This window comes from Podarcis raffonei, chromosome 12 (assembly GCF_027172205.1).
Source record: "Podarcis raffonei isolate rPodRaf1 chromosome 12, rPodRaf1.pri, whole genome shotgun sequence".
Taxonomy (NCBI): Eukaryota; Metazoa; Chordata; class Lepidosauria; order Squamata; family Lacertidae; genus Podarcis; species Podarcis raffonei.
In genome coordinates, this window is record NC_070613.1 from 5,376,993 (window position 1) to 5,392,123 (window position 15,131).

The following is a 15,131-nucleotide window of genomic DNA, read 5'->3' on the forward strand; positions in this document are numbered from 1 at the left end:
ATGATACTTTGTGGACCTCATCGGTGTCTAGAGCCATTTTATTTGTTTTTTCATCTTATATTTTGGAAATGTACATCCGGTTGTTGTTTTTCTTTAATTTTTTTTTGGGGGGGCCCAAGAGAGTAGGGCCCTAAGCTATAGCTTGTTTAGCTTATACGTAAATCCGACACTGCTCTCTGGTCATCATGAGAACCTCGTAACATGAAGAACTTCATGTTTGCTTCTTTTTCCTTTTCCCTCCTCAACCTTTCCCCCTTTGCTGCTGTGTCACTTCCTTGGGGTATTTAAGCTTCACAGGAGGACCTGTTTTGCTCTTGGACATGGGTAGGCAAACTAAGGCCCGAGGGCCGGATCCGGCCCAATCGCCTTCTCAATCCGGCCCACACATGGTCAGTGTGTTTTTACATGAGTAGAATGTGTCCTTTTATTTAAAATGCATCTCTGGGTTATTTGTGGGGCATATAGTCCGGCCCCCACAAGGTCTGAGGGACAGTGGACCGGCCTCGTGCTGAAAAAAATTGCTGACCCCTGTTAGAATTCCTGCTCCGTGATTGCAGTCATGGGATTGTTGTCTATCACATGACAGTGTATGTTTTGACTCCACAAAGTGGGAAGTGATGGAGAAAGGATGTTTGCGTTACTGTGTTCCGTGAAATGGGACTATTGTCCTTTGTTCTTTTTCTCTTTGCTGTCTGATGCTAGAGAGAGAGGGAGCCATGTTGCAGTGCTCCGTGTGTGTTTATATGTAAATAAAGTAGATTAGCCAAAATGCTGAGTTGCTGAGCTCTGTTACGCAACTGCGAAGACTCTGCAGATCCCTAAGTGTGCTAGTGTCGGTTGGCATCTGTCACTGTGATGTTCGGGCTGAAGAAAGCTTTTGAAGCTCCCGAACGAATGACCAGGAGGGAGAGAACATGCCAGTCGGGCATGTGTCTCTGCCAGGGTCCTACTCGAGTGTAGGACGAGCTCTTGACAACCCCTGCTCTTGGACTTACTCTGCCTGGAGAACAGTGGGGGCATTAATGAATATTTGGAGTTGCGTGTAAAGGTAAAGGGACCCCTGACCATCAGGTCCAGTGATGACCGACTCTGGGGTTGCAGCGCTCATCTCACTTTACTGGCCAAGGGAGCCAGCGTACAGCTTCCGGGTCATGTGGCTAGCATGACGAAGCCGTTTCTGGCGAACCAGAGCAGCGCATGGAGACGCCTTTAACTTTCCCGCCGGATCGGTACCTATTTATCTACTTGCACTTTGAGGTGCTTTCGAACTGCTAGGTTGGCAGGAGCAGGGACCGAACAATGGGAGCTCACCCCGTCACGGGGATTCAAACCGCCGACCTTCTGATCGGCAAGTCCTAGGCTCTGTGGTTTAACCCGCAGTGCCACCTGCGTCCCGGAGTTGTGTGTACCATGGCCCAGTAGCGATGATTTAGATAAGGCTTTCCCATTCTCCCTGCAAAGCAGAAATCTCAATTTACCAGAGGAATCATAGAATCATAGAATCATAGAGTTGGAAGAGACCACAAGGGCCATCGAGTCCAACCCCTGCCAAGCAGGAAACACCATCAGAGCACTCCTGACATATGGTTGTCAAGCCTCTGCTTAAAGACCTCCAAAGAAGGAGACTCCACCACACTCCTTGGCAGCAAATTCCACTGTCAAACAGCTCTTACTGTCAGGAAGTTCTTCCTAATGTTTAGGTGGAATCTTCTTTCTTGTAGTTTGGATCCATTGCTCCGTGTCCGCTTCTCTGGAGCAGCAGAAAACAACCTTTCTCCCTCCTCTATGTGACATCCTTTTATATATTTGAACATGGCTATCATATCACCCCTTAACCTCCTCTTCTCCAGGCTAAACATGCCCAGCTCCCTTAGCCGTTCCTCATAAGGCATCGTTTCCAGGCCTTTGACCATTTTGGTTGCCCTCCTCTGGACACGTTCCAGTTTGTCAGTGTCCTTCTTGAACTGTGGTGCCCAGAACTGGACACAGTACTCCAGGTGAGGTCTGACCAGAGCAGAATACAGTGGCACTATTACTTCCCTTGATCTAGATGCTATACTCCTATTGGAAATGCCATCCTTGCCAATGATGCCAGGCTCCCCGGAATTCTGTTGCTGCTATACAATCCAGGGTATGAATGGTTTTGAATGAATGAATGAAAAATTAACTCTGTCTTTTGGGGATGGTTTTCAGGGCAAGCTGACCTTCCCAAACGGATTCACCCTGGAGGGGACGTTCAGCAGCAAATCTACCCACGGGCTGCAAACTCAAGGAATCCTGGACACGTCTGGCGAACAGGATGACACCGCAGAGAAACTGTAAGTGGGAGTCGAGAGCGTGGTTTACCTCTGAAAAAACATTCTTTCATATGTGGTCGACTTGTAAAAGGGTAAAGGAGTATTGGGAAATAATAATAATAATAATAATAATAATAATAATACAGTGGTACCTCAGGTTACATACGCTTCAGGTTACATATGCTTCAGGTTATGGACTCCGCTAACCCAGAAATAGTGCTTCAGGTTAAGAACTTTGCTTCAGGATGAGAACAGAAATCGTGCTCCGGTGGCGCAGCCGCAGCGGGAGGCCCCATTAGCTAAAGTGGTGCTTCAGGTTAAGAACAGTTTCAGGTTAAGTACGGACCTCCAGAACGAATTAAGTACTTAAGCTGAGGTACCACTGTAAATAATTTTATTTATACCCCGCCCTCCCCAGCCAAGACCGGGCTCAGGGCGGCTAACACCAGATATAAAAAAATTGACTGAAATACAACTTAAAATACAACATTAAAATGCAGCCTCATTTCAGCAGAAACTCAAAAACTTTTTGGGGGATGAAAACATCAAGTCCTCACCAAGGCTAACTATCCAGACTGGTCCTACAAGGGCCAGAAAATAATTTATAATGAAGTGAAAATAATGTTTAAAAGCACTTAAATTGATGGAATATGCGCAGCTTGCAGACCTAACTTATAGAATAAGAGAACAAGAGGGAACATTCATTTAAAGGAGATTGGAAAATGTATATTGACTATATGGGGGGAATTGTGTACACTTGAAAATGTTGGCAGCCTTCAGATAAATTCAACAGTGTAAATACGTTTTGATGGAAGTAAGAATGGACTAGGGAATGGTTTCGTTTATGTAAAATCTGCAGGGATTTATGATATGTAAAATGAACCACGGAAAGGGAAGAAGGGAAGTGACTGATATTTTAAGGTTGTGTAAATGAATATTCTAAACTGTAAAACAGAAAATGTAATAAAAATTATATTTTGATTACTTTGCTAGAGCAGCCCCAGACTTTGAATCGCAGGCAGAAAATTTAATAAAAATTATATAGACAGATCGATTAATAAAAAAGAGAGCTTCGTTAACCTCTTAAGTACCAGTGCTTTGGCCTAAAGCGGGGGCAGCTTTCTGCCTGCATTTCATAGGCTTGTCGAGTCAGGAGGGAACCTGTTACTGTTGTTAGCCGCTCTGAGCCCGGCTTTGGCTGGGGAGGGCGGGATATAAATAAATAAATTATTATTATTATTATTATTATTATTATTATTATTATCCAGTCCAACCCCCTTCCACACAGGAATCTTGGGCCAGCCGTTCCCTCTTAGCCTAACCTCCCTCACAAGGTTGTTTTTGTGAGGGTGAAAACAGGCGAGTGAGAACCGCGGTTATTACGATTATTTCGTTATTGTTTTACCACGACGCAAAGACATTTAGAGTCTGTGCTTTTGCTGCCCCCTTGAGCTCTTCGGAGGGAAGGCGAGGAATAAATTTAATTAAAAGAAGACAACAAATGTGGGAATGGAGAAGCGTCGCCTGGGGTGAAGGATCGTTTGTGGCGATTTGATCTTAATTTATTTCTTGCATTTACACCACACCTTTCTCCTCCCCAACGAGGAGCTTAAAATGGCACACGCGGCCCTTTCCCTCCTCATTCAGTCCCCACGACAACAGCAATCCTGACAGGGAGAAGGCAGCGACTGGACCAAGGTGGAGACTCGATACGATACGATATCTTTATTGTCATTGTCCCTTGCGAAACAATGAAATTGAAAAACTACATAAAACTACATAAAAACTACATAAAACTACCACGAAACTACATAAAACTACGTAAAAACTACATAAAAACTACATAAAACATTCAAAAACCCCTAAAAACTCTAAAACCCCATTTTAAAATACACTATACTACAGAGACAGGGACGCGGGTGGCGCTGTGGGTTAAACCTCAGCGCCTAGGACTTGCCGATCGCATGGTCGGCGGTTCGAATCCCCGCGGCGGGGTGCGCTCCCGCTGCTCGGTCCCAGCGCCTGCCAACCTAGCAGTTCGAAAGCACCCCCGGGCGCAAGTAGATAAATAGGGACCGCTTACTGGCGGGAAGGTAAACGGCGTTTCCGTGTGCTGCGCTGGCTCGCCAGAGCAGCGATGTCACGCTGGCCACGTGACCTGGAAGTGTCTCCGGACAGCGCTGGCCCCCGGCCTCTTGAGTGAGATGGGCGCACAACCCCAGAGTCTGTCAAGACTGGCCCGAACGGGCAGGGGTACCTTTACCTTTATACTACAGAGACCCCTTATGCTGCGTTTAGAACCAGAATTGCATTAGTGTAGAAACTGTTTTTCAGGCGGCTAGTCCTGGCCTTTATAACCCTATACCTTCTTCCAGAAGGCAGAAGCTGAAAGAGATCATTTCCGGGGTGCGTACCCCTGGGGACTCGAACCCAGGTCTCCCAGGTCCCTAATCCAGCCTTTCTCCACCTACGATGCCGTTGGACTACAACTCCTATCACCCCCACCTCCAGCCAGCTTGGCCAGTGGTCAGGGGTGATGGGTCTTGGAGCTCAAGAACATCTGAGAGAGGCTGCTCTAACCACTGCACCACGCTTCCTCTCTTGGCTCATTCACACAGGGATGCTGCCTCTGTTACTCTGCAGCCGTCAAGGGACGGGAATGTAGGGGTTTGTGTGAATTTGAATGCATAGCAGGGGGTTGGACTAGATTTAATATATATATATAGTTTATATTTTATTTTTTACCATCCACCAAAACACAATGAAACCCCTTCCCCAGGCAGCTGATACATTGGATATACAATATTCAATAATATACATACTCAATATTATTCAATAATAACATATTCAAATCAACCATATGTACAATTCTATATACCTTTACACTCCTCCTTCCACAAGGTTTATTTAACTTTTAACGTTTTAATTACCCCAAATTGTTCAAATAATTCAATATCTTCTCAAACCAATCCTCCTCTTTCTCACTGACCTTAAACCCTTTAATTTTATGTATCTTCCCAGTTAGATATTCTAAGATTATAATATTATTCAGTTTTTCCCTCCATTGGTCCACCCCTAGCTCTTCTGCATTTTCCTGATTGCTCGCTATAACCGTCTGGCTGCAATTACCATCAATTTTACCCATTTGCATTCCTCTTTTGTTTTTAACTCGGTGACACGGGGGGGGGGGGTTGGACTAGAGGACCCTCGGTGTCCCTTCCGACCCTGTGATTCTTGGAGACCTCGTCTGAGAAACCTTTTTCTCCTTGTTCAGCCAGCTGGGTCAGGAAGTATTCCCAGTTGAGGAAAGATGGGAAGGCCTCTACAGCCCCTTCCTGGAGTTCATCCGCTCAGGCGGTCAAGGGGAAACAGAGGAGGCTTTCATGGGCTTCCACGTTCAGACGAGCAAAGAGCTGAGGAAATCCCAGGAGTACCTCTTCTGCCACAGGTGAGGAGAAGGGCTTGGGGCGAAATCTGAACTCAGGTCACATTTGAAATGGGAGCCGAGACCATATCACCCCGGTCCAGACCTACATTGGCTCCCAGTTCGTTTCCAAGCACAATTCAAAGTGTTGGTGCTGACCTTTCAAGCCCTAAATAGCCTCAGCCCAGTATAATAATAATAATAATAATAATAATAATAATAATAATAATAATAATTTATTTATACCCTACCCATCTGGCTGGGTTTCCCCAGCCACTCTGGGCGGCTTCCAACAAAGTATTAAAATACAGTAGTCTGTTAAACATTAAAAACTTCCCTGAAGAGGGCTGCCCTCAGATGTCTTCTAAAAGTCTGGTAGCTGTTCTTCTCTTTGACATCTGGTGGGAGGGCGTTCCACAGGACGGGCGTCACCACCGAGAAGGTCCTCTGCCTGGTTCCCTGTAACTTGGCTTCTCGCAGGGAGGGAACCGCCAGAAGGCCCTGGGAGCTGGACCTCAGTGTCCAGGCAGAACCTGAAGGTGCATCTCCACCCCCATCATTCTGCCTGGACGAGAATAAAAAATGGGAGGCAAATCGTGTTAGGAGACGTTTTGAGTGGTGATGGACTACTGTACTCTGTTAATCTTTGTCCTCTCAGAGGGACTGAAGAGGCTCCCAAGAAAGTTGACTATCTTGAAGAACTCATTGAACACCAGGAGAAGGATGACCTGCAAGATTACCTGCACCAGGTAAATTGTTCCACATTGTTTGCATAATAGCTCTGTTGGTTAGAGTGTGATTCTGATAACGCCAAGTAGGGCTATCTTTAGCATTTGTGCCCCCAGAATGCAAAGATCTGCCCAGCACCCCCAAATTTAGTTTAGCCCCCAAATTAACTTGTATTATGCCTTATGTCAATATTGGGGACGCGGGTGGCGCTGTGGTCTAAACCGATTGGAAGGTTGGCGGTTCAAATCCCCGCGACGGGGTGAGCTCCCGTTGTTCTGTCCCAGCTCCTGCCAACCTAGCCTTGAATCTTTTTTTTTAATTGGTTGTACAATTTTATATTCAACATAATCATCATCAACACAAGAAGATATATATCAATCCTAATATCCACCCCCCCACCCCTGACTTCTCTCAAATTCCTCTTCTGGTTCTTTAAATATTTGCTTCTTCTGCTTATTTTATTTTACCTTAATTTTGAAATCTTTTAACTAAATGTTCTTATATTCTTATCATTTTTATACCAAATCTTTCCAAATTACCTCTTACACTTTGTTATTTTCCCAGTTACTGCTCCTTAACTTTCACACTTGTTTTCTTAATTGTGTTTCCTCAAACCCTCTAGTGAGTCCACTTCTTTACAATATTTTTCTATGTACAACATAAACGGTTCCCAATCTTTCTTAAAGTCTCTATTGTCCTTATCTGTAAGTTTACCCATAAGCTTCTCCATTTTGGTATATTCCATAAGTTTTGCTTGCCACTCCTCTTTCGTGTCTTTTCATCTTTCCATTTTTGAGCTAGCAAGATCCTAGCCGCTATTGTAGCATGCATAAATAACTTCTTTCAGTCTTTTGGCAAGTCCTGTCCTATAATACCTAACAAAAAGGCTTGTTGGGTTGTTTTTTAACAAACGTTGTCTTAAACATGTTTTTCATTTCGTTGTACAGTCATACCTCTTGTTACGTTCGGTTCAGGTTACGTTTTTTCAGGTTGCGTCCCGCGGCGACCTGGAAGTACCAGAAAGGGTTACCGTATTTTTCACTCTATAGGATGCACTTTTCCCCCTCCCAAAATTAAGGGGAAATGTGTGTGCGTCCTATGGCTCCTTGGCTTCAGCAATAGCAACGTGAAGCCTCCGAAGCGCAGAGGGAGACCTCCCCCCGCGCTCCGGAGGCTTCGCGTTGCTTTCGCTGAAGCTGCCTGAAGACCCTGGAGCGCAGCGGGAGCTTCACTGGAGAGGCGCTGCACAGCTTTCCCTCTCTGCGCAGTGCCCCTTCAGCGAAGCGGGAGGAGAAATGGAAGGGGTTCCGTTTCTCCTGCCGCTTAGCTGAAGGGGTGCTGAGCAGAGAGGGGGAGATTTTTTTCCCCTGTTCTCCTCCTCCTATGGTCCTGTGCGTCCTATGGTCCGGTGCGTCCTATAGAGCAAAAAAAATACGGCACTTCTGGGTTTCGCCGCTCACGCATGCGCAGACACTCAAAATGATGTTGTGTGCATGCGCAGAAGCGGCAAATCGTGACCCGCAGACGCGGGTTGCATTCTGCTCATGTTGTGAATGGGGCTCCGGAACGGATCCCGTTCCCAACCAGAGGTACCACTGTAAATCAATTCCCAGCAGCTGAGTCTTGCCTTGAATCTGAAGAGGCTATGTTTTCCCGTTGCTTTCGCAGGCGCTGCAATCTTCTCTGCACCCCCTGGGGAAATTCCTGAAGGCCCTGACGTTGGCGTTCCAAGCCAGCTACTCTGGGATCGGAGCAAACAAGCATCTTCTCAGCATGGCGCAAGAGGAGGTCAAGCATTACGCAAAGAAGATTTGGGAATTCTACCAGTACGTATCTGCACGCTGCGGCGCCCCTCTGGGATGGTCGTTTTTGCTCTGAGAAACTCAAAGAGGATCCACCTTGCAGGTGACCTCTTGTGTAGCTTGTTGTTGTTGTTGTTTAGTCGTTTAGTTGTGTCCGACTCTGCGTGACCCCATGGACCAGAGCACGCCAGGCACTCCTGTCTTCCACTGCCTCCCGCAGTTTGGTCAAACTCATGCTGGTAGCTTCGAGAACACTGTCCAACCATCTCATCCTCTGTCGTCCCCTTCACCTTGTGCCCTCCATCTTTCCCAACATCAGGGACTTTTCCAGGGAGTCTTCTCTTCTCATGAGGTGGCCAAAGTATTGGAGCCTCAGCTTCAGGATCTGTCCTTCCAGTGAGCACTCAGGGCTCCTTAAGAATGGATAGGTTTGATCTTCTTGCAGTCCATGGGACTCTCAAGAGTCTCCTCCAGCACCATAATTCAAAAGCATCCATTCTTTGGCGATCCGCCTTCTTTATGGTCCAGCTCTCACTTCCATACATCACTACTGGGAAAACCAGAGCTTGAACTATATGGACCTTTGTTGGCAAGGTGATGTCTCTACTTTTTAAGATGCTGTGTAGGTTTGTCTTTGCTTTCCTCCCAAGAAGCAGGCATCTTTTAATTTTGTGGCTGCTGTCACCATCTGCAGTGATCATGGAGCCCAAGAAAGTAAAATCTCTCACTGCCTCCATTTCTTCCCCTTCTATTTGCCAGGAGGTGATGGGACCAGTGGCCATGATCTTCATTTTTTTTATGTTGAGCTTCAGACAATATTTTGCGCTCTCGTCTTTCACCCTCATTAAAAGCTTCTTTAATTCCTCCTCACTTTCTGCCATCAAGGTTGTGTCATCTGCATATCTGAGGTTGTTGATATTTCTTCCAGCAATCTTAATTCCAGCTAGGGATTCATCCAGCCCAGCCTTTCACATGATGAATTCTGCATATAAGTTAAATAAGCAGGGAGACAATATACAGCCTTGTCGTACTCCTTTCCCAATTTTGAACCAATTAGTTGTTCCATATGCAGTTCTAACTGTAGCTTCTTGTCCCACATAGAGATTTCTCAGGGGACAGATGAGGTGATCAGGCACTCCCATTTCTTTAAGAACTTGCCATAGTTTGCTGTGGTCGACACAGTCAAAGGCTTTTGCATAGTCAATGAAGCAGAAGTAGATGTCTTTCTGGAACTCTCTAGCTTTCTCCATAATCCAGTGCACGTTTGCAATTTGGTCTCTGGTTCCTCTGCCTCTTCTAAATCCAGCTTGCACTTCTGGGAGTTCTCGGTCCACATACTGCTTGAGCCTGCCTTGTAGAATTTTAAGCATAGCCTTGCTAGCTTGTGAAATGAGTGCAATTGTGCAGTAGTTGGAGCATTCTTTGGCACTTCCCATCTTTGGGATTGGGATGTAGACTGATCTTCTCCAATCCTCTGGCCACTGCTGAGTTTTCCAAACTTGCTGGCATATTGAGTGTAGCACCTTAGCAGCAGCATCTTTTAAAATTTTAAATAGTTCAGCTGGAATACCATCACTTCCACTGGCCTTGTTATTTGCAGTGCTTTCTAAGGCCCATTTGACTTCACTCTTCAGGATGTCTGGCTCAAGGTCAGCAACCACACTACCTGGGGTGTACGAGACATCCATATCTTTCTGGTATAATTCCTCTGTGTATTCTTGCCACCTCTTCTTGATGTCTTCTGCTTCTGTTAGGTCCTTACCACTTTTGTCCTTTATTATGGTAATCTTTGAACAAAATGTTCCTTTCATATCTCCAATTTTCTTGAACAGATCTCTGGTTCTTCCCATTCTGTTGTTTTCCTCTATTTCTTTGCATTGCTCGTTTAAGAAGGCCTTCTTATCTCTCCTTGCTATTTTTTGGAAGTCTGCATTCAATTTCCTGTATCTTTCTCTATCTCCCTCGCATTTTGCTTGCCTTCTCTCCCCCGCTATTTGTAAGGCCTCATTGGACAGCCACTTTGCTTTCTTGCATTTCCTTTTAATTGGGATGGTTTTCTTTGCTGCCTCCTGTATAATGTTGCGAGCCTCCATCCATAGTTCTTCAGGCACTCTGTCCAGCAAATCTAAATCCTTAAACCTGTTCCTCACTTCCACAGTGTATTCATAAGGGATTTGACTTAGATTGTATCTTACCGGCCCAGTGGTTTTTCCTACTTTTTTCAGTTTAAGCTTGAATTTTGCTATAAGAAGCTGATGATCTGAGCCACAGTCAGCTCCAGGTCTTGTTTTTGCTGACTGTATAGAGCTTCTCCATCTTTGGCTGCAGAGAATATAATCAATCTGATTTTGATGCTGCCCATCTGGTGATGTCCACGTGTAGAGTCGTCTCTTGTGTTGTTGGAAAAGCGTGTTTGTGATGACCAGCTTGTTCTCTTGACAGAACTCTATTAGCCTTTGCCCTGCTTCGTTTTGCTCTCCAAGCCCAAACTTGCCAGTTGTTCCTTTTATCTCTTGATTCCCTACTTTAGCATTCCAGTCCCCTATAATGAGAAGAACACCCTTCTTTGGTGTCACTTCTATAAGGTGTTGTAAGTCTTCATAGAATTGGTCAATTTCAGTTTCCTCAGCACCAGTAGTTGGTGCATAAACTTGGATTACTGTTGTTAAAAGGTCTGCCTTGGATTCGTATCGAGATCATTCTATCATTTTTGAGATTGCATCCCAGTACAGCTTTCGCCACTCTTTTGTTGACTATGAGGGCCACTCCATTTCTTTTGTGGGTTTCTTGCCCACAGTAGTAGATATGATGGTCATCCGAACTGAATTCACCCATTCCTGTCCATTTTAGTTCACTGATGCCCAGGATGTCAATATTTATTCTTGCCATCTCATTTTTGACCACATCCAACTTACCCAGGTTCATGGTTCTTACATTCCAGGTTCCTATGCAATATTTTTCTTTACAGCATTGGATTTTCCTTTCGCTTCCAGGCATATCCGCAACTGAGCGTCCTTTCGGCTTTGGCCCAGCCGCTTTATCAGCTCTGGATCTACTTGTACTTGTCCTCCGCTCTTCCCCAGTAGCATGTTGGACGCCTTCCGACCTGAGGGGCTCATCTTCCACCGTCATAACTTTTATATGCCTGTTGTCTTTGTCCATGGAGTTTTCTTGGCAGGGATACTGGAGTGGCTTGCCGGTTCCTCCTCCAGGTGGATCACGTTTGGTCAAAACTCTCCACTATGACCTGTTCATCTTGGGTGCCCTGCTCGGCATAGTTCATAGCTTCTCTGAGTTCTTCAAGCCCCTTCACCACGGCAAGGCAGTGATCCATGAAGGGGTTGTGTAGCTTACATTGCGTCAAATTTTGCCAGGCGATTCTTTTCAAGGATGCGCTAGTGAAATCCAAACCCCCAGGGCTTTTGTATATGTGGAGAGAGTCTCTTCCTTTAAATTCCTAGGAGTTTATCTCAGTGAAGACCTTACCTGGAAAATCACCCAGGTGATTAAGGAGAGTGAGGAAAATTCTAAGGAATGATTCACACCCTGGCGGTCACTTTCTTGATCTCCTGCCCTCGGGCAGAAGGTATAGAAGCAGGATTAGTCGCGCCAACAGGGTAAAGAACAGCTTCTATCCGTGGGCTGTTAGGCTGCTGAACGAAAAGATAACAACAGGGCAACTGACTTTCGGGTTTGGTGGGTGTGCGTCAGTAAACGAGGGGAATTAAGACTAAGAGAGCTGAGTGGGGGGTGCTCGTGTAATCTCACTGGATACAAGTTGTACAAGTGACAATAAAGTATTTCCGTTTCAATATGCAGATAAGTAACGACGGGGCCCTGGAACATGGTTGCCGTTTAGAGGGAGTGATAATGGTTCCTGTCACAGCCAATGCAGGTGTTTAGTGAAGATAGAAACAGAGTCCAGAAAGTATTGGAATCCTGGGGTTTTGCAGAAGCACAAGAAATCTTTAACAGAATAATTCACAGGAACCAAATCCAATGAACATCCTCAGTAGCCAATGGGTGCTGAATCTTGGGTGGCAGAGGGAGAGAGTATGAAATGGGGCACCCTTGGGAGAGCCTGGCTCGTGAACTGCAATTCCCAGTATTCTTGGGTGCAAACCAGACCAGTCTTTTAAGTTGTTGGCGATGATCAGGGGTAGCTAATGGTGGGAATGTTGAGGATAGTAGGAGAGGATATATTGATTAAATATTGTTCTCCCTCGCTCATGCTAGTGAGCTAGTAGCGAAGCACATTCCCTTGTACATAGCAAGAAGCTAGTAGATAGATTCATTAGAACCATTTGAGTTAAGCAGTCCTGTATGGCTTGTGAGCACCCACTGATCTTAAGTGGCCCTAATTTCCTTTTGGGACACGGGTGGCGCTGTGGGTTAAACCACAGAGCCTAGGGCTTGCTGATCAGAAGGTCGGCGGTTCGAATCTCCACGACGGGGTGAGCTCCCATTGCTTGTTCCCTGCTCCTGCCCACCTAGCAGTTCGAAAGCACGTAAAAGTGCAAGTAGATAAATAGGTACTGCTCCGGTGCGAAGGTAAACAGCGTTTCCGTGCACTGCTCTGGTTCGCCAGAAGCGGCTTAGTCCTGCTGGCCACATGACCCGGAACCTGTCTGCGGACAAACGCCGGCTCCCTCGGCCTATAGAGTGAGATGAGCGCGCAACCCCAGAGTCAGCAACGACTGGACCTAATGGTCAGAGGTCACTTTACCTTTAATTTCCTTTTATTTGCTTTTTTTGCCATTCAGGGGCTTGCTGCGTCTTGCGTTGGAGGTCAAAGGTCAACCGTCTGCCGGAGGCATGGAGGAGAGGTAGTTGCATGGGATGGTTTTCTTGCTTCTTGAATGCAGGAAGTTGCTTCGCACTGAGCCAGATCCTTGGTCCAGCTAGTTCAGTATTGCCAACACTGGCTGGCAGCAGCACGCCAGGTTTTTCAGCCCTACTTGGAGATGCCATTGAGGATGCCCTACTATTGACCCACAACCCTTATAATATGGGCATAGCCCCTGCCCTCCCAATTAATTATCAGCATTATGGGTTACACCCTAGTCCTATTTTAAAGTGCATTGCAATCTGTTTATTTATTTGCAATTAGATTCTACTTTGGGGACACGGGTGGCGCTGTGGTCTAAACCACAGAGCCTAGGGCTTGCTGATCGGAAGGTTGGCGGTTTGAATCCCCGTGACAGATTGAGCTCCTGTTGCTCGGTCCCTGCTCCTGCCAACCTAGCAGTTCGAAAGCACGTCAAAGTGCCAGTAGATAAATAGGTACCACTCTGGTGGGAAGGTAAACGGCGTTTCCGTGCGCTGCTCTGGTTCGCCAGAAGCGGCTTAATCATGCTGGCCACATGACCCAGAAAAACTGCCTGCAGACAAACGTCGGATCCATCGGCCTGTAAAATCCGTTCGCGACTGGACTTAACTGTCAGGAGTCCTTTACCTTTTTAGATTCTACTTTATTTTCCTTCTAGAGCTCCAACAAAGCCCACGGTGTGCTTAGCAACAGGGGATTCTGATCAAAAACAGGTCCCTGCCCCTATGATCCTACAAGAAAAGACCCTCTCCCACTAACCTACCCTCAACGGTTGGCTCCATACTGACCCAGCTACTTGATTAGAATGCATTAATCCAATTTGAGGTTTTGTTTTCAATCAAGCAGAATCTAAATTTTACAAAATAGACACTCTGCATTTTTTTAAAAAAATCTTTTTACGCTGCTCCGTTTCCCAAGGCCGGATTGCAAAAAGCAAGCACCAAACACAAGGTCCTCTGCGAATAATAATAATAATTTTTTATTTATACCCCGCCCATCTTGCTGGGTTTCCCCAGCCACTGTGGGTGGCTTCCAACAAAGTATTAAAATACAGTGGTCTGTTAAACATTAAAAGCTTCCCTAAACAGGGCTGCCTTCAGATGTCTTCTAAAAGTCTGGTAGTTGTTCTTCTCTTTGACATCTGGTGGGAGGGCGTTCCACAGGGCGGGGGCCACTACCGAGAAGGCCCTCTGCCTGGTTCCCTGTAACTTGGCTTCTCATAGTAAGGGAACCGCCAGAAGGCCCTTGGAGCTGGACCTCAGTGTCTGGGCTGGACGATGGGGGTGGAGACGCTCCTTCAGGTATACAGGACCGAGGCCGTTTAGGGCTTTAAAGGTCAGCACCAACACTTTGAATTGTGCTCGGAAACGTACTGGGAGCCAGTGTAGGCCTTTCAAGACCGGTGTTATGTGGTCTCGGCAGCCGCTCCCAGTCACCAGTCTAGCTGCCGCATTCTGGATTAGTTGTAATGCTTCTGTTGCAGCCCTTTGTGCAAACTTCCCTTTCCGCTTCCTCCGCCTCAGTGACCTCAACGGCCCGGCCCTCGTTCTGCCCCTCATCCTGCCGTGTTTCTATCCAGAACTCTCGATGCTCTACATGCTTTACCACCAGAAAGAGGATGACCTGTATTGCCAAGGGATTGTGGATCTGAGCCTGTTTCCTGATGTTAAGCTGCTTGAATTCCTGGAGGTCCAAAAGTGAGTGGTTGCGGATGCTGTAGAGATCCTCTCCCTCCCTTTCTATATCCTGCATGCAAAGCAGATGTTCTACCATTGAGCTAAAGCCCTTTCCCGTCATATCTTTGCTCAGTCAGTCTAGCTCAGTATTGTCCACAGACTGAAATTATTATTACAGTGGTACCTCGGGTTAAGTACTTCATTCGTTCCGGAGGTCCGTTCTTAACCTGAAACTGTTCTTAACCTGAAGCACCACTTTAGCTAATGGGGCCTCCAGCTGCTGCTGGAGCACGATTTCTGTTCTCATTCTGAAGCAAAGTTCTTAACCTAAAGCACTATTTCTGGGTTAGCGGAGTCTGTAACCTGAAGCGTATG

General features: G+C 46.2%; 1 protein-coding gene across 2 annotated transcripts in view; it reads left to right on the forward strand.

Annotated features, from left to right (window-relative positions):
* Positions 1 to 15,131, forward strand: part of ALS2CL (ALS2 C-terminal like) — a 92,819-nt gene that overhangs the window by 66,949 nt on the left and 10,739 nt on the right. For both annotated transcript variants that reach the window (XM_053409657.1, XM_053409659.1), the window contains exons 16-21: positions 2,194 to 2,318; positions 5,572 to 5,745; positions 6,380 to 6,470; positions 8,119 to 8,276; positions 13,016 to 13,078; positions 14,604 to 14,777. In XM_053409657.1, coding sequence (XP_053265632.1) covers positions 2,194 to 2,318; positions 5,572 to 5,745; positions 6,380 to 6,470; positions 8,119 to 8,276; positions 13,016 to 13,078; positions 14,604 to 14,777 — 785 coding nt within the window. The remainder of the gene's footprint in view (positions 1 to 2,193; positions 2,319 to 5,571; positions 5,746 to 6,379; positions 6,471 to 8,118; positions 8,277 to 13,015; positions 13,079 to 14,603; positions 14,778 to 15,131) is intronic.